Source organism: Glandiceps talaboti, chromosome 21 (genome assembly GCF_964340395.1).
Source record: "Glandiceps talaboti chromosome 21, keGlaTala1.1, whole genome shotgun sequence".
Lineage (NCBI taxonomy): Eukaryota > Metazoa > Hemichordata > Enteropneusta > Spengelidae > Glandiceps > Glandiceps talaboti.
In genome coordinates, this window is record NC_135569.1 from 2,301,244 (window position 1) to 2,328,772 (window position 27,529).

The 27,529-nt window shown below is 36.1% G+C and overlaps 3 protein-coding genes across 3 annotated transcripts; 2 read left to right on the forward strand and 1 right to left on the reverse strand.

Annotated features, from left to right (window-relative positions):
• Window positions 1–303: 303 nt before the first annotated feature.
• LOC144451385 (tripartite motif-containing protein 2-like) lies at window positions 304–3,304 on the forward strand. Its single transcript, XM_078142211.1, has one exon. The coding sequence runs from the start codon at window positions 465–467 to the stop codon at window positions 2,664–2,666; it is 2,202 nt and encodes a 733-aa protein (XP_077998337.1). The 5' UTR covers window positions 304–464; the 3' UTR covers window positions 2,667–3,304.
• Window positions 3,305–4,208: 904 nt separating this feature from the next.
• Window positions 4,209–18,436, reverse strand: LOC144451411 (beta-1,3-galactosyltransferase 6-like). The gene is made up of 3 exons (XM_078142243.1): window positions 18,369–18,436; window positions 12,126–12,319; window positions 4,209–5,739 (listed from the first exon to the last, which is right to left on the reverse strand). Exon 3 carries the CDS (start codon window positions 5,705–5,707, stop codon window positions 4,712–4,714), a length of 996 nt encoding a protein of 331 aa, XP_077998369.1. The 5' UTR covers window positions 5,708–5,739; window positions 12,126–12,319; window positions 18,369–18,436; the 3' UTR covers window positions 4,209–4,711.
• Window positions 18,437–18,688: 252 nt separating this feature from the next.
• On the forward strand, window positions 18,689–22,796 carry LOC144451456 (ubiquitin-conjugating enzyme E2 J2-like). Its single transcript, XM_078142295.1, has 5 exons — window positions 18,689–18,808; window positions 19,354–19,472; window positions 20,170–20,313; window positions 20,951–21,170; window positions 22,087–22,796. The coding sequence occupies exons 2-5, from the start codon at window positions 19,354–19,356 to the stop codon at window positions 22,312–22,314; spliced, it is 711 nt and encodes a 236-aa protein (XP_077998421.1). The 5' UTR covers window positions 18,689–18,808; the 3' UTR covers window positions 22,315–22,796.
• The last annotated feature ends 4,733 nt before the right edge of the window (window positions 22,797–27,529 follow it).

The following is a 27,529-nucleotide window of genomic DNA, read 5'->3' on the forward strand; positions in this document are numbered from 1 at the left end:
GGTTAACAGTAAACACCATATCAGACAGGCCACTACCATACCAACCATATACAAAGTGTTGACTTTAGAATACATACACTTCACAATGTTACTATTAATACCTCAGTTGTCTTGCTTGTCATTACCTTATATGGTAATGGTCTAGACTATGAGACCAATGACCTCATCAGGTGACTCTTTAGAAATGTCATTGTTCAGTTCCAGGTACACCATACACCATTCAATCCCATAATTCCCTGTGTGCCAAATATGGTGATACAGTACCCCTTAAGCTGTTGATATTGTGTTGGTTTATACTCGCTGTTCAGTTCACTTGATGTCTGTCTTGTACCATTTGATGCTTTGAAGAAATGATGGTCATTTATTATGAATCAGCTAAGGTGTATGGCTAACAAGTTGTTTAAAAATCTGTAAACACTCAGACCAGTCTTTAGTTATCCAGGGTACTATAGACATAAACAATCATGGCTGCCGCAACTGAATCAGAAATTCTGGATGAAATTGGTGAAGATTTCTTGTGTTGTACAATATGTATGGAGCAATTTAAGGATCCTAAAATTCTACCATGTCTGCATACATTTTGTCAACAATGTTTAGTCACTCTTTTGAAGACGAAAGGGTCCCTGCAATGTCCGTCTTGCTCTACTCCGTGTCCCATACCAACTGGAGGCATACCAAAACTGACAACTAACTTCTTCATGAACAATTGTATTGAAATCTATCACAGACTGAAAGAGTGTTCCAAGGTTGGTCCAATCCAGTGTGAAGGATGCCAAGAGAATACAGCCACTCACAGGTGTGTAGAATGTAAATGTTATCTCTGTAACAGCTGTGTGAAGGTACATAGAAATCTACCATCAACAAAAACCCACCAACTTCTCGCCATTGAAGAATACAAAACAACAGAATCCACAAGACCAACAGTTGTACAAACAGTAGAGTGCTGTAGTATCCACCCTAAGAATGAGATTGAATTCTACTGTGACACTTGCCAGGTATCTGTCTGTACAGCCTGTACTATAGTCAATCATCGTATACCAGAACATGTCCATAGGGACTTGAAAGATGTGGCAGATGAATATCAGAAACAGTTAAAAGACATGGTTGACAAACTGAAAGTGAAAGAAAGGGAAGCTGACAGGAGTAAAACTTTAGCCAAGCAGAGCCACAGTCAAATGAATGATAAGTGGAAAGAAGAAGAGCAGAAGGTGCGAATGAAAGTAGAAGAAGTTATCGACAAAATAAAGAAAGAGGAGAAGAGATTGATAGATGAGTTGAACAGAGAATATGGGATGAAAATGAAAAGTGCAGCAGTGGATATTGATGAGTTGGAATTAAAACATGGGAACATTAAGAGTACATGCAGTTATATAGAAACACTGTTGCATCATGGGAATGCAGTTCAACTTCTGTCTACAAAGAAAGCAGCTACAGATCGTATCCAACAACTCATCACCATGGAAACTGAACCTCAACTGTCAAATGAGATTTTGGAGTTCATGCTAGATAGTGAGTTTGTAGAACATGGAAATCTGGGATTACTGAAGTCAGATGTCTGCACATCCAAATGTACAGTTGAAAACATTCCCAAACAACTCTGGAAAGGTGACTCTGCAAATCTACTGATCACAACCAGAGATTCCAAAGGAAAACAAGTCATCCCCAGACAAGAAGTCAAAGCCAAGGTCAAGAAACCTGATGGATCATGGGAGGACATTGAAGTAACAAATATCAGAGATGGTACACACAGGGTGACAGTCAATGGAGAAATGGATGGTAAATTTCAAGTTACCATGACGATAGGTGATCAACCAGTACCAGGCAGTCCTGTCATCATTTCTGTCATCAAAGGATTGATGAAGACCATTGGCGGTAAAGGAAGTGGGGAAGGACAGTACAATGGACCCCTTGGTGTTGCTATAAACAGGGACAGAGACATTGTCACAGCAGACAGGGGCAATAACAGATTGCAAGTAACAACCAGAGATGGTAGATTTAAGAAAAACTTGACATTTACACAATTTAAACAGGATTATTGTCCATGTGACATAGCCATATCAAGTGATAATACATACTATAGTTTAGATAATCGTAATAATCGAGTAGTAGTTGGTACTGAAGATGGACATGTTACCAGATGCTTTGGACAAAATGAACTAAGTGACCCCTGTGGTCTGGCTATCAGCCCTGTAGATGGTAAGGTGTATGTCACAGACAAGCATTGTGTTAGGATTTATACACAGTATGGCAAGTATATCAAGTCATTTGGGTCAGAGAGGGAAGGTCAAGCAGGACCTAATTGTCCAAATTTCTTACATGTAGCTGTTGATAGTACAGGAAGAGTGTTTGTAGCAGACAAGTATAACCATCGCATCAAGGTATTCACTGATAGTGGTAAATTTCTGTATGCATTTGGTTGCTATGATGATAAAGATAGTCAGCTGGATTTCCCTAGAGGTGTGGCCATTGAGAATGATAGATATGTGTATGTAAGTGATAACCACCGTGTACAGAAGTTTGACATCACTGGTCAGTTTGTATGTCGTATTGATAGTGAGAAGGATGGGTTGATTGTTCCCCATGGTTTAGCATTGACAGATGACGTGCCTTGTAGGGTTGTTGTTGTTGACAAGGGCAACGTTTGCCTCAGAGTGTTTGTACAGTAATATTAAAGACAGCTAAGTGTATATAGAATACCATCTATAGACTGCAAGATTCATCATCACTATGAGTACTGACTTCTAATCATTCAGTCACTGACAACCATAAACTGAGTGATAAAAGGAGCCTATAATGATGATTCAGAATGTCTTAGTCTACATTTAGTATGTACAGTACGCCATTATAGAGCGCCCTCACACATCAGTACAAATTCTTATTGGGTATTTTTCATTATACCAACTTTGAGATGACATCAATCACATGACCATGTGATTAGAACCAATGAGAAGAGTAGAACAGTAAGATGTAAACATGATTACCATATCATTTGCATCTCTATATTTTAGGTTTGAATGCACATACAAACATTTAGCCTTATGCTAGACATAGTGGGGAGGGGAGTTAGGCCAAATCCCTACACAACTTGACTCTAGGCTACTCAAGTAGTCTGAATACCGCAACCACTCATGCAAATGTCCTGAGTATGCTACACTTGCACCAAAGCATCATGGGATACAGTCACAGTATTATAAAGAATGCCATCAACAACTCTATATTTACTGTATAAGTACAGGAACTTATTTGAACTCTTGACTACTTCACACATAAAGCAGACTTCTTTAAGGACACAGTAATCTGAACGTCTGCTGAATTCTTACAGTTTTCTCAGTATGAAATACACTGTATATTTCAATGTTTTCTTTATTGTTATTATTCATAACAGATTTCATAATAAGTACATGAACTCTGCATATTTGGAAATAAAATCATGCGTCCAATAAAATTCCTAATATTAGGTATATTTTGCTTATTGTCACAATATTGTACTATATATAAAAGAATTCCTCACTTTTGACAATTTTTTGTAAAACTTACAAACTTTTCATATGTGTATGTTCTACAAATAAATATATGCAAATAGTATATTCATATGCAAAGAGTATATTTTTATGCAAATACTGTATTCATATGCAAATAATATATTAACATATAAATGTAAAACTATTCACATGCAAATTCAGTCAAGGTTGAAATAGTTGATTGTCACATATGAGAAGAGTTGAAAATTCAGGTGAGAACTTTGACCTCTGACCTTTCACCCTTATCCCTCTTTCCTCATGGTTATTTGGCTACATTTTACATGAGTGACATCTGGTGTACAAGGCAATGAATTCTCACACTGATGTCTTGAAAGAGTTGTATACAAAACTAAACATTGTGAGTCTGGAGTTGTTTTTCATTTTTGAAAGTGATCAGAAAAAGTATAAAATCAGCAATAAATGTTGATTACTATGTTTTTGAGACAAATTCTATCACTATGACCAGTGATACACAGGAAGTCCTATCTACTGATCTACACAAGGTACAATATTAAAATGGTCACATGCTGGCAGTGTCAGTTATGTCATTGAAAATAACCCCAGCTGCCTCTCAAAGTCTAACAGCAACATTGAAGTAATACCAGCTCCTTAGTTACCAGTAATACAACAATACCAAGCGACCCAACCCCCATCAACACCCCACCCCCACCCCCACAATACCCCAGCTCCTATCAAGCCACCCCAGCTCCTAATAAGGCAACCACCAGCTCCTAATAAGGCAACCACCAGCTCCTAATAAGGCAACCCCAGCTCCTAATAAGGCAACCACCAGCTCCTAATAAGGCAACCCCAGCTCCTAATAAGGCAACCACCAGCTCCTAATAAGGCAACCCCAGCTCCTAATAAGGCAACCACTAGCTCCTAATAAGGCAACCACCAGCTCCTAACAAGGCAACCCCAGCTCCAATCAAGGCACCCTAGCTCCAATCAAGGCTCCCTAGCTCAAATCAAGGCACCCTAGCTCCTTTCAAGGCTCCCTGGCTCCCATCAAGGCAACCCTAGCTCCTATCAAGGCACCCTGGCTCCAATCAAAGCACCCTAGCTCCAATCAAGGCTCCCTAGCTCAAATCAAGGCACCCTAGCTCCTATCAAGGCACCCTGGCTCCAATCAAGGCAGGCCCAGCTCCAATCAAGGCACCCTAGCTCCAATCAAAGCACCCTAGCTCCTATCAAGGCAAGCCCAGCTCTCTAACACAACACTGTGATGGTGGTTTGTTCCAATCATAGTTATACGATTTCCTTGTCTGAACTTCTTGTGCACAAAGTCTGTTGTAACTATTCAACTGTTTCTGTTTTTCTAACATCATATCTACTGACTGTTTATGAGTGACGATATATATGTTATTACATCCACGTGACTTGTACTCTGTATCAAAACGTGTGTCGTGAATTCGATTCACTTCAATTGGAGCAAGCCACGCACCTAATGAGACATCTTCGTTGCGATAAAGTTTCAAATAATTAGAATTTTGTGCAATAAACTGGATTAAATCTCTTGAAATGACATAGCCACCACCTAATGCATACGGTAAGTAGTAGTCGCATAATTTCCAGTCAGGCTCTGCCCACTTTGTCGTTTTCTTAGCCTTTGCCCGCCCATCAAAGAACCCCCAGCACAGCCGTTCTGGATACATTGAACGTAGTTCTTCTACAATGATATTAATGCGTGCAAACGTGTCATCGTCTGCCTTTAAAACGAATGTAAAATCCATTTTTTCTTCAAGCCAAATGTACATCAGTAGAAGTTTTCGTGTTAGTGCTTTATACGAATCTTCTAATTCTTGTAGTAACAATAAATCGTTGTATCGCGAGTTTTCGGTTTCTAACGTCTGTATTTCGATATCATCCAATCCTGCTGTACCAATCACAAATCTATGCGTGACATCGGTGGGATAGTTTAACAGCCACGTCTGACGTATCGCGTTTCGACGGTCAACATTCTTAGGACCTGTCATGATCATCACAATAAGGAAAGTTTTGATTCTTTTCCTGTCATCAGACTGAATGATAGCGCCACCAACGTCAATTGACTTCTCTTCTTTTGTTTGTGGACAGTCTTGTTGGTTGTTCTGAGTTATATTGCAGTGAGAAAGATATAGTAGAATTACAATGAAGCCGATGAGAGGAAGGATTTTGACAATGGTAACAATACGTAATCTTGGCATCTCAGTAATTTGTCACTTGCAAAACTGTTGGCCTGTGAAAAGGATGAAAATATGGGAATTTTAGACTTACAGCTAGAAAACATTTTCAACAACAAAATATATAATTTGATTTTAAATTTGCATAACCCAATGTAGACCATCAAATTATTGACTAAATCTCCAATTTTGTTCCATTTATAATACATGGATTCTGACACCCCAAAGTAGGAACAGACAGTGATTTTTATAGCTTGGTGTTTTGTCCATGTTTGAAAGTCTCAGAACTTCATCTATACAGTTAATATATGGGTTGGATTTTGAAAATGGCTGTCTTTCATAACTGTTTTGTGGTTTCAGCATTCTTCTGTTGAAATGGAGTTAGTCAGGCATAATCAATGTTACAGTCATGACCACCATCCCTTGGCAGGCAATCAAACTTCTAAACCACTGTAAGGTATGTTGTGTTGTTCAGTCCTATCAGACTTCTAAACCACTGTAAGATATGTTGTGTTGTTCAGCCCTATCAGACTTCTAAACCACTGTAAGATATGTTGTGTTGTTCAGTCCTATCAGACTTCTAAACCACTGTAAGGTATGTTGTGTTGTTCAGCCCTGTCAGACTTCTAAACCACTGTAAGATATGTTGTGTTGTTCAGCCCTATCAGACTTCTAAACCACTGTAAGATATGTTGTGTTATTCAGTCCTATCAGACTTCTAAACCACTGTAAGATATGTCATGTTGTTCAGTCCTATCAGACTTCTAAACCACTGTAAGGTATGTCATGTTGTTCAGCCCTATCAGACTTCTAAACCACTGTAAGATATGTTGTGTTGTTCAGTCCTATCAGACTTCTAAACCACTGTAAGATACGTTGTGTTGTTCAGTCCTATCAGACTTCTAAACCACTGTAAGGTACGTTGTGTTGTTCAGCCCTATCAGACTTCTAAACCAATGTAAGATATGTCGTGTTGTTCAGCCCTATCAGACTTCTAAACCACTGTAAGATATGTCATGTTCTTCAGTCCTATCAGACTTCTAAACCACTGTAAGATACGTTGTGTTGTTCAGTCCTATCAGACTTCTAAACCACTGTAAGATATGTTGTGTTGTTCAGCCCTATCAGACTTCTAAACCACTGTAAGATATGTTGTGTTGTTCAGCCCTATCAGACTTCTAAACCACTGTAAGATATGTTGTGTTATTCAGTCCTATCAGACTTCTAAACCACTGTAAGATATGTTGTGTTGTTCAGTCCTATCAGACTTCTAAACCACTGTAAGATATGTTGTGTTGTTCAGTCCTATCAGACTTCTAAACCACTGTAAGATATGTTGTGTTGTTCAGCCCTATCAGACTTCTAAACCAATGTAAGATACACTGTGTTGTTCAGTCCTATCAGACTTCTAAACCACTGTAAGATACATCGTGTTGTTCAGCCCTATCAGACTTCTAAACCACAGTGCTGGCTGATAGCATGGCATGAATATCATATCTTACAAACTATGAGTAACAAAGCTATAACTTTTATTTACATATATCCCACAAAAGGAAATAATTATTCCCTCAGGCTGGTCTACAAAAGAATGTACAGATCTATATCATGGAGATTATTCTTCATATTTTATGAGTAGAATTATTACTCTTTTATTGTCATGAGTTATTAAAACATAAATTCTAATAATAGTGGCAATATACCTTAGGGATTATTTCCATAAAAATCGCTACCAAAATCTCATTCATCCTTCTGATATAATAAAAGAAATTTGGAGGTTCACAGTCTAGTTTCCATGGAAACTGATAAATATTTACTTTATCATATGAGTTAAAGGCACAATTTTCAATCCCACATTTTCATTTTATCAGTGGCACTATAAAGATTAGATAGAAACATACAATTTTTCCCGGACCAACTTTGTCCCAAACTCTGCTAGACAACTGGGTTTTTTTTTCACATCAAAATCTTAATCCAAGTCAGAACTGAGCCTTTAACACTGTATACAGGTGACCATATTAGATAATGGCGGCCATATTAGATTACGGCGGCCATATTAGATTATGGTGGCCATATTAAATTCTAAAATGGCTTAATTTTAATATCATTTTGATCTCTATATCAGAAATTTGTAAGTTGATCCCAAATTTTAATTCTTGGTTTTAAGCAACGGTAAAAGTTGAAGATTCAGTTGTATTTCTGGGGTGTATACAAGAAAAGACAGTACATAAATCATGCAAATGAGAGAAATATCCAAACAAGATATGACATACTTTATGATGATAAACGGTCACTTAAACTTGAACAAATGAAACAGGATTTACCATATTACAAAAATAATCATGGTTGGAAAATTGATTAATTAAATCAAATATGTTTGTTTTCCTAATGGTTTAAATAAGTTTGATATATTGCCTGAAAAAATAGAAAAACATGTACGTGATTACGATAAAAATATTTGGAAATCTTCCTTTACGGCTTTAATGTTAAATTCTGCTATATCATAGTTTCATGTGTTTTTTCAGCCACACTAAAGCTATCCATGGATTACCATACAAATTACACTTAATGAGAAGTCATTGGCTGCGATATACCTTCTCTTCAATCACCATGTAATGCTGGTTTATCTGGTTAAGGTATACAATCTTTGTAGACTTACAGTTACTTCCCTCAGGGAAACAGTTTAGGTTATTCAGATCAAAAATTGTGTGTTTTCAAAATAGGGTTTTATCCAAAAGCTGTATATGTGACAACAGTATTTGGTACAAACAGAATTTTACAGTGTAATACTCACAACATTTTTTATGATATGCAATTCGATGCTTTTGAAATTGAGTGGCTAGACTCAATTAGTTTTCCGAAAACTATTTTCTAGTCTCTCACCCACAACTTGAAATCGTTTTCCTTTTGGATGTTTTCATTTATTTCTTTTCTGTATGTTTATTTCTTGTGGGGAATAAATTTCAATTCAATTCAAATTCAATTCAAATGTGGTGTATTTGGTGCAAATTATAAGATTTAAAGATGTCAAACAATGTTATCTCATTCACAATTCAATTTATTTTAATTATTTCAATGTTTTATGAATGTTGGATTACATAAACTGTTTCAAATTTGAATTGTCATCCCCAAACCACCATCAGATTATTGATTTTTTTATTATGTGTTATGTAACTTTGGATGAAGATTACTGCTAGAAAGCTACCAAACACAGATGTCCACCAAGTATTTTTGAAATCTAGAGAAAAAATAGCTTTAGAAAAATAATGTTTCATTTGGTATACGTACCTCATTTTGGTACCAATTGGCTAAAAATCAGGGACTGGCTCATGGACTAGAAGACATTGTTTGAAAAAGAGCAAAATATTGCTAGCCCAAACCGTGAAACACCAAGTCTACTTCATTTTAGCTATATGATTGTAGAAGACACTTTATACATATATTATACAACATACAAGTATTATGACCACATGTACAATGGACTACAAAGTACAAGGCCATGCAGACAGGTTGCCATGCCTCTAGCAATACTAAAAGTTTATAGTGCAGCTGTAGGTGTGATTAAAGTTGCACCATATTTATTGTAAACACTTAAAACTAGAGATTAATGGAGTCAATCACAAACCAATAGCTGATCACATGACCACTGGGTTCCATCTATACATTATATATTTTTTGATACAAAGAAGATGTTAACAAGCTTTAGGAATTAGTTTCTATTTAAATGAATCTTAAATTTAGACTTTGTAAGCTGTGAGGTTTTCTAATTCTTGTAGAATTACACTCATCATTCAAGTCTCTATTAAAATATCACCCATTTGTATGTATGTATACCCCATCATCTTTATATTTTGGTTCATTCCTATTGTTTTATTTACAATAGAAGATACCATTGTACAGGTATAGGGGTGGTCATAGTTCAGGGTCAATTCTGTGCCTTCTGCAATATCATCAGAAAGAATATACCGATTATCATAGATTCCTGATTAATCAGTATGGCGATACCTGTCATACCCTCACTGTCTTTGTATTTTGGTTCATCCCATTGTGTTTTGTATAATAGAAGACATCACAATACAGATATAGGGGTGGTCAGGGTTTAAAACAGTATCTTGTGAGAAGGTATCATGAGAAAGAGTCAAAGAATGAAACTACAAAATCAACTTCCAAATACTTCCCTCCTCCTCCTCCTCCTCCTCCTCCTCCTCCTCCTCACCATTTATAAATGATCTACCCCTTAATTTCCACGGCTATTACTATTCATAAACCTATAGGCAGCATAGATTACTCTACAACCATACTAAAGGTGTTTTGGCACCTTGCTAATCAGAATTTATTGAACTGTTAACTTATACCTCTGTCGAAATAAGTAAGTAACGTAACTATCGGCACATTCTACCTGTAAATAATCATTGAATGTGTAACAGTTTTGAGAAAGTACAGTTACTATCCATAAATCTATATCTAAATCTATATCCTTGTAATCTCTGTCTAACTGAGAAACTATGTATAATCAATGCTGCAAAGTACATGCTACTGAACAAAAAATCTGAATCAGTCGCCAAATGTCACCATGAAAGTAAATATTCCCTCGCCAACTATAGAAGTATTAAAACCTCCATAAGGAAAGGTTTAGTCCGACCATCTCGTTATGTAATATATACACAAATATTTACGTGTATACATATCGACCTTGACAATCTCACTGACTCAAGTTTATCAATCACCTGATGATCACGGAGGAGGCATGAAACTCTGTGTAACGACTTACAACATCCTTATTCTTTTGAATTAAGTCTAGATCTATACATATGTATACATGTATGTATATTCAAACACTTGCCTTGGTTCTTCTTCAATAGTCACATGATGTTCAGGAAAGAGCTTATTAGTTTTTTTTGCACTTCTTTGTAAAAGTGGTAATGGTAAAGATAATAGTATGTGTATACCTTTGATGATCAAGCTTTTAAATATTTGTTATTTTAGTTTTAACACCTGTAAAATTGCACTCATCATCCAAAGCATAATTCCTATGTACAAGCCTCTAAATTATAATTTGATTCATCCCTATTCTGTTCTGTAGTAATTTCTACAATTTTTTACTACTATACGTAAAATGAATGTTATACTGTACATGTACATAATTCTGATATTGTTGATATCTGATTTTTATAATTTTTACACATAACGTGATGACATATTACTCTTCAGAGAATGACAGAGTTTTTTTTTAAAGACAACAACATGAATGGTAGAAATGTCAATGATTTATAAAAACAAACACTAAAAATACATTTACGAAATTTGCCATGCACATGAATATTTGATTTTAACAGAAACCCCATTTCACCGCACTTTTAAGTAAGTACTCAATTCCAATTTAACAAAAATTGAACAGTCTGTGGTTTATAAACGGCTATGAATAGCAGTAGAAATCTAATCTAAAAATAAATACCTCTTGTATGTATGCACTGTTTAGGATAATAGTGAACGGAAAAGGTTAACACGACCAAAAAAATTATTAATGACAGCCATAATACTTTCAATCATTGAATAATCTCAAGCAACAATGTTTGAAATTAAAAAAATAAACATTCCAACCACACACGGTTGATTTTAAGTGGTTAATTTTTTTTTATATAAAAGCAACTGCCAAAAAATAGTTAATGGCAGCGATAAATCTTTCAATCGTTGAATAATTTCAAACAGCAATGTTTGAAATTTGAAAAATAAATAATCTACCCATATACGGTAGATTTCAAGAACTAATTTCTCTTTCAAAGCAACCGGAACAGACTTTGAATTAGTTTAACGCTCAAAAAATATTTAAATAATTTTTAAGATGTAAACCTTTCTAAAATAAAATTATTATTATTATTATTATTATTACTATTATCAAAACTTTACTACAGAAACTGTCCAGAAAACAACAAAAACCCATCACAAAATCACTTACTTTTCATAAAACAAAGAAACAAAGAAACATAAACGGTAAAATAGTACAGTGGGTGTTTTAGGACTATAAAGTAAGTGCTAGCCTTGAACTCGTCGGTTTATTTCAAATTATTTCATGGAGGTTTTCCAGATTTGAAAGCAAATTACAAGTCTAAGAAATAAAAACATACACACAAGAAGATAACATTCCTAATATAATCCTTTAGATTTATCAATTATCAAATAAGTTTTTTTTTACTAAGATAAGAACCCCAATACAAAAGAGAAATCTTATAAATTCTACATCGTTGTACATTTTCAAAAACAATATTCTGAATAGTTTCCCCAGAAATCACAGTTAAAAAGCCTAATCAACACATGATCAGCAAGATTTTATCTATTTCTCAACTGTAATAAAACTCCTAACCTACCAAAGGTAGTATATTTTCAATCAAACAGAGACGGTGAGAATTCACGGAAGGAAATTGAACAGTTTTAGAGTGATACTTACAAGAAAATGATCAGAGTGAGTTGGCAAGATTCAGGACTGAATTCTGGTGATGAGGTTTGTATCCACACCAATGCTGTGAAGGACTACAGCTCTCACCTCTCATCCTCTGAGTTGATTGCAACCTAACTTCTTATTTGCATATCATTTGCATATTTAGGGCCACATAGAATCAAGTTCTTGTTAAACATTCATATCTGGGATAGAAAAATAGACACACAAGTGTAAATGTTGATTCTATCTAGAAGTCTTGGTTTTCATAATTACCATACATGCAAGCATATACAGTAGTATACTGATTAACAGTATCACTAGTATACTAAAGTGTAGAAGGCCACAAAACTGCAACCCAGAGACTTGGCTATCTGGTTTGAAATACCATTTCAGCAATCTGCAGAGCCAGTACACTGAGTCATAGCCAATATAGTTATACCCCTCAGAGAAGATATTGAGTTGAACAATATCTCAACATACATGTACATCACTATCACAAAATACAAATAAAAGTACATATTTGAGTGCTAACATTTTAACTAAAATGTACAACATAATTTGATAAGCGTAAAGCCTTTTAATATCTATCAATCACACTTCATGCTAACTTCATAATTCCATCAATAAAATAAATCAGAGATATCCAGCAAATCAAATATGGAGTACAAAGTTTGAAAAGTGAAAACAAACCACTTTGTGGAGAGAAACAAAGAAATAATTCCATCAATAAAATAAATCAGAGATATCCAGCAAATCAAATATGGAGTACAAAATTTGAAAAATGATAACAAACCGGATTGTGGAGAGAAACAAAGAAATACTTTGATATGTCCATAAATTTCAAGGACTTTCTGAGAGCCTCTTAAACCTACTCTTTCTTTCCTATATCCATTTAAATAATTGAAAAATTCAACTCGTAACCCATGGCAACCTTTCAGTCTCTTCATTTTAGAATTTGATTGAATATTTTGATGGACATTAAAAATATAAATCATAATGTTATATTTGCCTCGGGTAGGTTGTCATGGCAATGACCTAATTATGTCAATGGGGTCGCAGGCAATTATGTTTATGGAATGGATAGAATTATAAGTATAACCCACTTCAACATTTCAAGAGGAAACACCACATCTCTACACAGAAGTTGACAAGTCTTAATAATAAATCATATTTTACTAATGGAAAATGTAATAATCTGTCACCCACTTCCCATTCTTAACTTTTCCATTTAGCTTAGATATCAATGCGTATACAATCCTGTCCATCTATATATATCTGTTATAAATTAAGTAATTACTTACATCAGTACATCTACAACCTTTTTTTTGTTGATATTAGAATTCAGTGTACCACTGCATCTACAACCTTTTCCATTGATCTGTTGTAACTCAGTACACAAATCACTATTACCACTGCATCTACAACCCTTTCCATTGATCTGTTGTAACACAGTACACAAATCACTATTACCACTGCATCTACAACCCTTTCCATTCATCTGTTGTAACACAGTATACAAATCACTATTACCACTGCATCTACAACCCTTTCCATTGATCTATTGTAACACAGTATACAAATCACTATTACCACTGCATCTACAACCCTTTCCATTGATCTGTTGTAACACAGTACACAAATCACTATTACCACTGCATCTACAACCCTTTCCATTCATCTGTTGTAACTCAGTATACAAATCACTATTACCACTGCATCTACAACCCTTTCCATTCATCTGTTGTAACTCAGTACACAAATCACTATTACCACTGCATCTACAACCCTTTCCATTCATCTGTTGTAACTCAGTATACAAATCACTATTACCACTGCATCTACAACCCTTTCCATTCATCTGTTGTAACTCAGTACACAAATCACTATTACCACTGCATCTACAACCCTTTCCATTGATCTGTTGTAACACAGTACACAAATCACTATTACCACTGCATCTACAACCCTTTCCATTCATCTGTTGTAACACAGTATACAAATCACTATTACCACTGCATTTACAACCCTTTCCATTGATCTATTGTAACACAGTACACAAATCACTATTACCACTGCATCTACAACCCTTTCCATTCATCTGTTGTAACACAGTATACAAATCACTATTACCACTGCATCTACAACCCTTTCCATTCATCTGTTGTAACACAGTATACAAATCACTATTACCACTGCATCTACAACCCTTTCCATTCATCTGTTGTAACTCAGTATACAAATCACTATTACCACTGCATCTACAACCCTTTCCATTCATCTGTTGTAACACAGTATACAAATCACTATTACCACTGCATTTACAACCCTTTCCATTCATCTGTTGTAACTCAGTATACAAATCACTATTACCACTGCATCTACAACCCTTTCCATTCATCTGTTGTAACACAGTATACAAATCACTATTACCACTGCATCTACAACCTTTTCCATTGATCTATTGTAACACAGTACACAAATCACTATTACCACTGCATCTAAAACCCTTTCCATTGATCTGTTGTAACACAGTACACAAATCACTATTACCACGGCATCTAAAACCCTTTCCTTTGATCTGTTGTAACACAGTACACAAATCACTATTACCACTGCATCTACAACCCTTTCCATTGATCTGTTGTAACACAGTACACAAATCACTATTACCACTGCATCTACAACCCTTTCCATTCATCTGTTGTAACTCAGTATACAAATCACTATTACCACTGCATCTACAACCCTTTCCATTCATCTGTTGTAACTCAGTATACAAATCACTATTACCACTGTATTTACAACCCTTTCCATTCATCTGTTGTAACACAGTATACAAATCACTATTACCACTGTATTTACAACCCTTTCCATTGATCTGTTGTAACACAGTACACAAATCACTATTACCACTGCATCTACAACCCTTTCCATTCATCTGTTGTAACACAGTATACAAATCACTATTACCACTGCATCTACAACCTTTTCCATTGATCTATTGTAACTCAGTACACAAATCACTATTACCACTGCATCTACAACCCTTTCCATTGATCTGTTGTAACTCAGTACACAAATCACTATTACCACGGCATCTACAACCCTTTCCATTCATCTGTTGTAACACAGTACACAAATCACTATTACCACTGCATCTACAACCCTTTCCATTCATCTGTTGTAACACAGTACACAAATCACTATTACCACGGCATCTACAACCCTTTCCATTCATCTGTTGTAACTCAGTATACAAATCACTATTACCACTGCATCTACAACCCTTTCCATTGATCTATTGTAACTCAGTATACAAATCACTATTACCACTGCATCTACAACCCTTTCCATTGATCTCTTGTAACACAGTATACAAATCACTATTACCACTGCATTTACAACCCTTTCCATTCATCTGTTGTAACACAGTATACAAATCACTATTACCACTGCATCTACAACCCTTTCCATTCATCTGTTGTAACTCAGTATACAAATCACTATTACCACTGCATCTACAACCCTTTCCATTCATCTGTTGTAACACAGTATACAAATCACTATTACCATTGCATCTACAACACTTACCATTGATCTATTGTAACACAGTATACAAATCACTATTACCACTGCATCTACAACCCTTTCCATTCATCTGTTGTAACTCAGTATACAAATCACTATTACCACTGCATCTAAAACCCTTTCCATTGATCTGTTGTAACACAGTACACAAATCACTATTACCACGGCATCTAAAACCCTTTCCTTTGATCTGTTGTAACACAGTACACAAATCACTATTACCACTGCATCTACAACCCTTTCCATTGATCTGTTGTAACACAGTACACAAATCACTATTACCACTGCATCTACAACCCTTTCCATTCATCTGTTGTAACTCAGTATACAAATCACTATTACCACTGCATCTACAACCCTTTCCATTCATCTGTTGTAACTCAGTATACAAATCACTATTACCACTGTATTTACAACCCTTTCCATTCATCTGTTGTAACTCAGTACACAAATCACTATTACCACTGCATCTACAACCCTTTCCATTCATCTGTTGTAACTCAGTACACAAATCACTATTACCACTGCATCTACAACCCTTTCCATTCATCTGTTGTAACTCAGTATACAAATCACTATTACCACTGCATTTACAACCCTTTCCATTGATCTGTTGTAACACAGTACACAAATCACTATTACCACTGCATCTACAACCCTTTCCATTCATCTGTTGTAACACAGTACACAAATCACTATTACCACTGCATCTACAACCCTTTCCATTCATCTGTTGTAACACAGTACACAAATCACTATTACCACTGCATCTACAACCCTTTCCATTCATCTGTTGTAACACAGTACACAAATCACTATTACCATTGCATCTACAACCCTTTCCATTCATCTGTTGTAACACAGTACACAAATCACTATTACCACTGCATCTACAACCCTTTCCATTCATCTGTTGTAACTCAGTATACAAATCACTATTACCACTGCATCTACAACCCTTTCCATTCATCTGTTGTAACACAGTACACAAATCACTATTACCACTGCATCTACAACCCTTTCCATTCATCTGTTGTAACACAGTACACAAATCACTATTACCACTGCATCTACAACCCTTTCCATTCATCTGTTGTAACTCAGTATACAAATCACTATTACCACTGCATCTACAACCCTTTCCATTCATCTGTTGTAACACAGTATACAAATCACTATTACCACTGCATTTACAACCCTTTCCATTGATCTGTTGTAACTCAGTATACAAATCACTATTACCACTGCATCTACAACCCTTTCCATTCATCTGTTGTAACACAGTATACAAATCACTATTACCACTGCATCTACAACCCTTTCCATTGATCTATTGTAACTCAGTATACAAATCACTATTACCACTGCATCTACAACCCTTTCCATTCATCTGTTGTAACTCAGTACACAAATCACTATTACCACTGTATCTACAACCCTTTCCATTCATCTGTTGTAACTCAGTACACAAATCACTATTACCACTGCATCTACAACCCTTTCCATTCATCTGTTGTAACACAGTATACAAATCACTATTACCACTGCATCTACAACCCTTTCCATTCATCTGTTGTAACACAGTATACAAATCACTATTACCACTGTATTTACAACCCTTTCCATTGATCTATTGTAACTCAGTATACAAATCACTATTACCACTGCATCTACAACCCTTTCCATTCATCTGTTGTAACACAGTATACAAATCACTATTACCACTGTATTTACAACCCTTTCCATTCATCTGTTGTAACTCAGTATACAAATCACTATTACCACTACATCTACAACCCTTTCCATTCATCTGTTGTAACTCAGTATACAAATGTTAGAATCCAGTAAACAACTAATACCACTGCACCTACAACCTTTTTGTCTCATCTGTTAGAACCCAGTATACAACTAATACCACTGCATCTACAACCCTTTTCACTCAACTGGTGTAACCCACAAGTACATGTACAACCCTTTTAACTCAACTGATGTAACCCAGTATTCCTACGACATCTACAACCCTAAGGTTTCATTCATCTGTTGGACCTCAGTGCAACCAAATAAAAAGGTCCAATTTAAAGTTTTAAAAAATGGGGGGGGGGGGGGGTAATGAGAGATGAAGATGAAGCATCGCACATGTGTGCGCGTGCACACACACACATGCGCGCCTGCACACACACACACATGCACACACACACACACACACACACACCATACTACAACGATCACACGTCCACGCACAAATTCACTTTTAGTCTAGAAAATTAAACTGGTACAGTATTACCGTTTATTAAAAACTTCATTTATTTATTTTACTCTCAAGTTATCCCAGAAGACTATTGTATTGCGCCCTCAACATACCCATTCCCATTATTTTCTTGCAAATCGATTTCGATGTTTCAAGATACGTTGTCACCTTGATAAGGTTGATAGTTTACAATATTTCGTTCACTCCGGTTTCATTTTTCCAGAAAATGTTCATACAATAGTACCAATTAGATCATCGAAGTGAACTGCTTGCACACTGTGTCACCAGTGTGTACTGTACGTGGAAAAATTCCCAAGACGTTTTCAAAAAACATCACTCACCGTAGTATATTTTGTAACCAAAAGAAAATTTAATACAACTGTCTTTTTGCACAAAAACAATACGTTTGGTCTTACCTGTAAGTACGCCTTCAAATTCGTGGAAACTTTCTTCACAAGGGAAATCCTACGTGTCAGCCATTTTACAAAACACGAGATAAAAGCCCTTTAGGTACTATTAAAATTGCACTCGGTTAAGTATTGTATATAACATTGACATAAAAGACGTTAAATTAGATCTTACTGCTCCTCGTAGATCCATTTAAATAGTTATATTATTCTCTAAGTGTCTAATTTTGTTGCGAATGTATGATCATAAAAGCGAAAATATGGACTTAGTACTTAGACTTATTTTTAGTAAGCTAGAGCGTCGTGACGTCACATTCTAAAATTAGAACGGGGAATACGTCGACGGTGAACGCTCGCCTAGTCTATGGCACAGTAAATGTACCCATATTGCGGATTAGAAGTTTCGTTAGTTACACCTTATGACTCATTTAGACTCATAAATAACCAAGGTAAGTCATCTTTAAGAGAATTAATGTACATGCACGACAAGGGGTGTGAAATAACTGGATGTTGACGCGTTTATGTATCGACTTGAAATGGTAATGGTGGGTGGCTGAGAAATGAAAACTGAGAAATGATATAAGAAAACCGGATGTGATGTGAAATTAAATGTATTATGACAAAATCTAACTATTTGTTCATTTACAACCAAATATGTCACATGACGATAACAATTTTCTAACGTAGATTCCTTTGTTATACACAATAGTATTCTTTGTTGTATTTATGTGTTTGTGTATAAATTATTTCAATTCTTTGTGTCAGTATGTTGTACATACATACATACATACATACATACATACATACATACATACATACATACATACATACATACATACATACATACATACATACATACATACATACATACATACATACATACATACATACATACATACATACATACATACATACATACATACATGTACATACACACACACCTCCCACAATCTGACCTCCATTTCTGAAGATGTTTTTGAATGTTCCGTTGTAGATGAGTAAAAGAATGAACACCACTGCCACTGCCAGATTGAAGCAAGATTACATTAGAATCATGAAAGATCCAGTACCTTATGTAACAGCAGCACCACTCCATTCAAATATGTTAGAATGGTAAGAACAAGTTTTACCTATCGTAAAGGGAAGGTTTTTGTGGTTATGTTGTCTTTATCATGTCCATCTAGTCTAGAGGTTATCCGTGGCTTCCAATCTTAAGATCTTATTCCAACCCATCCAGCTCACTGACAAATCATGAACCAAAACTTGTTCATACAAATGAGTAAACACCAAACTGTTAGAATGATGTAAACAGTGTACAAGTAGCATCCTGATACGACAAATGCACCATATTTGGACATTACATAACTGCCCCAATAAAAACACAAACTTTTTGGGTAGAATGCTGTGATCGATTAACAAAGACATGATGTTAATAACTATGTGAGAGGCTTTGATCATCTGAATTTGAAATTTCATCTCAACACCTCATTGAGCTAGACATGCAAAGAGATTTGAAGTCACAGATAGCCTCTAGACTACTGTCTGACTATCTGTCATCATTTCCTCAAATGGCTGGGCTGAAATCTAGATGGTAAGAACATATGATATTCCTTTGTTAAATATCTTAGTCTATAGACTTTCAAGGTTTCACTGCTCTGCTGTATGCTAATAGTAGTGGACAGAAACAAATACGCTGGCCGTACAGACACATAGAGTTACTCCAGTGCTGCACCAGGATTAAGTTACAACTGAATTCTATCAACCTGCAATACAGTTGGCACTATCTGATCTCATTTTTTTTCACCTGTAGGCATTATGTTGTAAGAGGACCTGAAGGGACTCCGTATGAAGGTGGCTACTACCACGGTAAACTACTCTTTCCTTCAGAGTTTCCATTCAAACCACCAAGTATTTACATGATCACACCAAATGGAAGGTTTAAGTGTAATACTAGGTAAGTTGGTTTGGATTTTAATAGCGTGTTTAACAGGATTATCTTGATACTGGTTGGCAGTAACTGAGTCAGTGGTTACTAAGGTTTGGGATCTCAGTTACAACGGTGGCAAATATGGTAACATTTAGTCATTCCATATATTTTTTTCTCATTGGCTTGGAAAACAGTTGTGTCGTGTCGTGTCGTGTCGTGTCATGTCGTGTATTGTATCAAGTTGAACCAGTAGTGTCTCTGTTCTGTAACCTTTTTGTTGTTATTTCATGTCGGATCTGTTTTTGTAACTGTGTCTTAAAACTTCTATTTTCATAGTTTACCATTTGTTCTGTGTTTTCAAAAAATTACTTTTAATATAACTACATGTACACAATTCTTTTTATCGATTGTCATGTCTTTTTCCAGACCTTTTAATCATGTAGCTCATTTTATTTACCCATTAATGGTCACCGTTTTGAGTTGAAAATAAACCATTATTGTTATTATTATTTAATTATTATTATTATTATTATTAAATTTATTTCTGTACTTTGAACAAGGACGTCACCGAGTGTCACAAGGATTAACAAACAGTTATTACTTGTTTTAAAACACTAGTGTCAAATCAATTCATATTTTGATTCATTTCTTATCACTTCACCAGGCTGTGTTTATCAATAAGTGATTTTCATCCGGATACATGGAATCCTGCTTGGTCCGTTTCTACAATTCTGACTGGACTCCTTAGCTTTATGGTTGAAAAGAACCCAACCCTGGGTAGTATAGAGACTTCAGACTTTACCAAAAGACAACTAGCAGCTCAGAGTGGCATTTTCAACCTCAAAAATCAAATTTTTACAGAACTTTTCCCAAATATAGCAGAGGTAAGTATACTGTTAATAATCTGTACGATCATTTTATGAGTGGTATAGAAAATAAAAATCCAGTCATGTGGAATTGTTGGCTCTCACCTTCCCCTTCCATGCAAGGCATTTCACTGGCAGACATTTATTTTAATGTTTAGTCAGAAAAAATGTGCAAATAGTTACATGGTTTCCCTGTGGTGCTGATGCTGGAAATGTCATCAATAGCGTCACCAGACTCACCACATAGTAAGAGATAGGGGAACACCAAATTTTGGTGCATCACTAGAAATTGTGTACATCAGTGGTGCATCAAATTGGCTTAGAGGGGACGTCAAATTGGCTTAGAGTGCACACTGGTCATCACATAGTAAGAGATAGGGGAACACCAAATTTTGGTTCATCACTAGAAATTGTGTACATCAGTGGTGCGTCAAATTGGCTTAGAGAGCATACTAGTCACCACATGATTAGAACCAACTTGAGCTTGAGCTGTATGATGCAAACATAATTACAATATAAAATCTAATTTTAGGTTTGAATAAACAGCCACTAGTGAAATGCCAGGTGTGGTAGGGGAAAGTGAGATCAAAATCCATATAACTGGATTCTAAGATTCTAAGCGGTTAGTTCATATGCCGCTAATACCTCTGCAGTCAGGGTTCAAACCCACCAAACATTGGCTGGGTTTGATTGTAGAAATTAACCAGGTCTAAGAAGGGTGATGTTTAATTTGATCCTGTTTAACAACGTAGGTTTCCCCCAGGTACTCCAGTTTCCTCCTGCTTCTTCAACAGTAGGGTGCTGCTCTTGTGTTGACCATTCAACAAATTTCCAAATTTATTTGTACGAATAAAGATTATTATTATTATTATTATTATTATTATTATTATTATTATTATTATTATTATTATTATTATTATTATTATTATTTCAGGAGGTTAGGGAAAAGATCAAAAAACAAGAGGAAGAAATGAAACGAAGTGCAGAGTCAAGGACACAAAGTGTGTCAAGTTCACAACCCAATGGACAAGTAATCCTACAACAAAATAATGGAGAAAATGGTATAGTTGGAAGTACACTGGCAAACATTTTTGTAATTGTAGGTTTTGCAGCATTTGCATATACAGTGAAATATGTATTGAAAACGATAGGACAAGGCTAGTGAGTTAGTATACAGTGGGGATTTGTAAATACAACCTTTTTTTTGTCTGTAATTTTAATATTTTTGTGATGATGTCGTCTGTAAGGTATACTGTGACAGGGCGCCCTCACATGACGTATCTTACCGCCTATGATGATGTCATTTGAATTATTTCTAATGTGAGATTTGTGAGTTTGCACTTAATATTAGCTTTATAAACTATTCTTTGCAACACACTGACTAAACTTCATGAAATTATGTAGACCCATGTTAGAAAATATTTGTTTCAAGAAAATAGAATATTACTCAAACTGATGGAAAAGATCATCTTGAAAGCTATGATGGCTTTATTTGAATGCTTCTAACAGACATTTTATAGCAGCCTGCAGTCTGCCATTTAGACCACACACATAACAACGGACATTTTATAGCCGCCTGCAGTCTGCCATTTAGACCACACACATAACAACGGACATTTTATAGCAGCCTGCAGTCTGCCAATTAGACCACACACATAACAACAGACATTTTATAGCAGCCTGCAGTCTGCCAATTAGACCACACACATAACAACAGACATTTTATAGCAGCCTGCAGTCTGCCATTTAGACCACACACATAACAACGGACATTTTATAGCAGCCTGCAGTCTGCCAATTAGACCACACACATAACAACGGACATTTTATAGCAGCCTGCAGTCTGCCAATTAGACCACACACATAACAACGGACATTTTATAGCAGCCTGCAGTCTGCCAATTAGACCACACACATAACAACGGACATTTTATAGCAGCCTGCAGTCTGCCAATTAGACCACACACATAACAACGGACATTTTATAGCAGCCTGCAGTCTGCCAATTAGACCACACACATAACAACGGACATTTTATAGCAGCCTGCAGTCTGCCATTTAGACCACACACATAACAACGGACATTTTATAGCAGCCTGCAGTCTGCCAATTAGACCACACACATAACAATGGACATTTTATAGCAGCCTGCAGTCTGCCAATTAGACCACACACATAACAACAGACATTTTATAGCAGCCTGCAGTCTGCCAATTAGACCACACACATAACAACAGACATTTTATAGCAGCCTGCAGTCTGCCATTTAGACCACACACATAACAACGGACATTTTATAGCAGCCTGCAGTCTGCCAATTAGACCACACACATAACAACAGACATTTTATAGCAGCCTGCAGTCTGCCAATTAGACCACACACATAACAACGGACATTTTATAGCAGCCTGCAGTCTGCCAATTAGACCACACACATAACAACGGACATTTTATAGCAGCCTGCAGTCTGCCAATTAGACCACACACATAACAACGGACATTTTATAGCAGCCTGCAGTCTGCCAATTAGACCACACACATAACAACAGACATTTTATAGCAGCCTGCAGTCTGCCATTTAGACCACACACATAACAACGGACATTTTATAGCAGCCTGCAGTCTGCCAATTAGACCACACACATAACAACGGACATTTTATAGCAGCCTGCAGTCTGCCAATTAGACCACACACATAACAACGGACATTTTATAGCAGCCTGCAGTCTGCCAATTAGACCACACACATAACAACGGACATTTTATAGCAGCCTGCAGTCTGCCAATTAGACCACACACATAACAACGGACATTTTATAGCAGCCTGCAGTCTGCCATTTAGACCACACACATAACAACGGACATTTTATAGCAGCCTGCAGTCTGCCAATTAGACCACACACATAACAACGGACATTTTATAGCAGCCTGCAGTCTGCCATTTAGACCACACACATAACAACGGACATTTTATAACAGCCTGCAGTCTGCCATTTATACCACACACATAACAACAGACATTTTATAGCAGCCTGCAGTCTGCCATTTAGACCACACACATAACAACAGACATTTTATAGCAGCCTGCAGTCTGCCAATTAGACCACACACATAACAACGGACATTTTATAGCAGCCTGCAGTCTGCCATTTAGACCACACATAACAACAGACATTTTATAGCAGCCTGCAGTCTGCCATTTAGACCACACACACATAACAACTGACATTTTATAGCAGCCTGCAGTCTGCCATTTATACCACACACATAACAACGGACATTTTATATCAGCCTGCAGTCTGCCATTTAGACCACACACACATAACAACTGACATTTTATAGCAGCCTGCAGTCTGCCATTTATACCACACACATAACAACGGACATTTTATAGCAGCCTGCAGTCTGCCAATTAGACCACACACATAACAACAGACATTTTATAGCAGCCTGCAGTCTGCCAATTAGACCACACACATAACAGACATTTTATAGCAGCCTGCAGTCTGCCAATTAGACCACACACATAACAACAGACATTTTATAGCAGCCTGCAGTCTGCCAATTAGACCACACACGACAACGGACATTTCATAGCAGCCTGCAGTCTGCCATTTAGACCACACACATAACAACGGACATTTTATAGCAGCCTGTAGTCTGCCATTTAGACCACACACGACAACGGACATTTCATAGCAGCCTGCAGTCTGCCATTTAGACCACACGACAACGGACATTTCATAGCAGTCTGCCATTTAGACCACACACAACAACGGACCTTTCATAGCAGCCTGCAGTCTGCCATTTAGACCACACAAATAACAACGGACATTTTATAGCAGCCTGCAGTCTGCCATTTAGACCACACACACAACAACTGACAAGTCACCATTGAAACTGTATGTCAATCAGGACTATAGGAGTAGGAAGAGACATTTTCATTTCTAGGTAATATGTCTATCAATTTGAGTTGGGATCCTATAATGCCTTCTGATGTCACAAGTACACATCTGCCAATATATGGCAATTTTACAGTTTCACAAATAATCAAGTAAAAAACAAAAGTTTAATGAATGACAAAGGTTATACATTGTAATACACAAGCATTTCAATTTAGTAAAAATATCAACCTTTTGATCAGTTATGGTTGGCAGTCCTCAGAATAACAAATTTCATAGTTACATCAGACCTCTAGGTGGCGGTATAATAGAGATATCAGATGTATTTGTATTATTGAATGATATGGCTGCTAGAATAGTATGTAAAGTCTTCTTTGAGCATGTCCTCAGTCATGATTCAATTTTGCTTTTATTTACATGAACACATTCAAATGCAAAATAAATGTACAGTTATCTCCAAGATACAACCAACTTACTTGTGTCTAGTCTCGCCATTTTAAAATAGGAAAAATACACGTTTGGTAACAGATACTAGTAGCTTATATAGCAGATTGTTTTCATTCAATATTGTGGCATGTGGTATGGAGTAGTGACCTGTAGTGACCTCAATTTGCATACAGAGGGCAATATTCATTTTCTACTTTCCATAGGGCACTATTACAGTAACACAGGTGTCGTCATACTGGTGATTTGATTTGACCTGGGAAAGAATACATGCCTGAGAATGTGATGTGTTATAAAACACTTATCGCCTTGCCTAATTCGGGCACTAGTAGAAAGTCATATTACTCCTTGCACTGTTATGTACATGTAGCAACTAATTCCCTGAAGTGTGTTGCTATGTAGTAACTATTTCCCTCAGCTTTTACCCTCAGGGAAATAGTCGGTACATAACAGACCTCAGGGTAATAGATGTCTACTAGTGCCCTTATAGCCAGGCAATAAGTGTATAACAGCCCTTGGGGTAATAGAAGTCTACTAGTGCCCTCATAGCCAGGCAATAAATGTTATATAAGCCTCTCACTGAGATAGATCATAAAAATCTCATCCAATTACTGGTTTCAAGACTTAAAGTTCAAACTTGGCTAAAGACATGGAAACTGATATTTTTAGTCCATCAATATCTCTGTAAACATTTTTCATTCAAGGTACTATCAAAATGAATTTAAGTTTTGTGTTACTGCTCTTCTTTACAAGGTGTGCTTATTTATTTGCATAGTATTTGATGGGAGTTTTTTTTTGTGATTTCAATCAATATATATTATGATTTTACACACAGGAGAAGGTATCTCACAGCCAATCATCTGCTATTACCTCATACACAAAGCATAAAGTCATTACACCAATAAACCTGGAATCATAAAGTTTATTGACCCCTACAAATATTTCAATGTAAAGAATGTCATGACAATTAATGTTCTTTTCTTTTATGTAAATAATTCTGTTCATATTGCATATAATTAAAACATTATCAGTGATACAAACACTTCTGTGTTGTGTTCTTGATTTGTGATTTAGTTGTGGTGAGAATGATTTGAAATTAGACAGACTACTCCCCAGTACACAGTAATTTGTGATTTAGTTGTGGTGAGAATGATTTGAAATTTGACAAACTACCCAAGTACACAGTAATTTGTGATTTAGTTGTGGTGAGAATGATTTGAAATTAGACAGACTACTCCCAAGTGCACAGTAATTTGTGATTTAGTTGTGGTGAGAATGATTTGAAATTTGACAGACTACCCAAGTGCACAGTAATTTGTGATTTAGTTGTCCCTACCTGTGTTTTGGCTAAGGGTGGTAAGTAGGTAAAATCTAACGATGTTCCCATGTCATTTTAACTGGGTTCCCAAACAAAATTACATAGACTCCATAGGTAAACACTGCCATTTGTTACCCCTTTGTCCAAAACAGTATAAACTTAGCTTGTCTCCTTTTAAGTCCTTGAATTTCAGTGATACATTTTATCTATTCAACACAAATAACAAGTTTGTAATACAAATAAATATCAATCTAACTACAGTGATATGGTATGGTACAACACACTTTTCAACAAATGACGGGGTGATGGCCTCAGTTTTTGTTTGATTACAAGTTGATTTAAATGAATGTATTACAAAACTAAATACCTGTCAACTCTACAAAAATAAGGACACACCACCTGTTGGTCAGTTCTGCTTGTAACTAGAACTAATCTTTACAGCCAGGATTAAGATTTTTGTGGACCAAAGTTTTATGGCAGAGTTAGCTGACTTTGGAAGTTCATACTACTTAGGTCTGCAAAACACATATCCTGGCTGTAAAGATCTTGTATACACCATGAAATGTTCAAAATAAGTTTGAAATAAATTGTAAATTTTAATATAATTTAATATTGGACATATTGAAAATTATGTGTGATCTCCATTTAGTTATTATAAAAGTTCCAATTAAAGCTACAGCTGTATCACAAAGTGGATTTGCATAATTACCTTA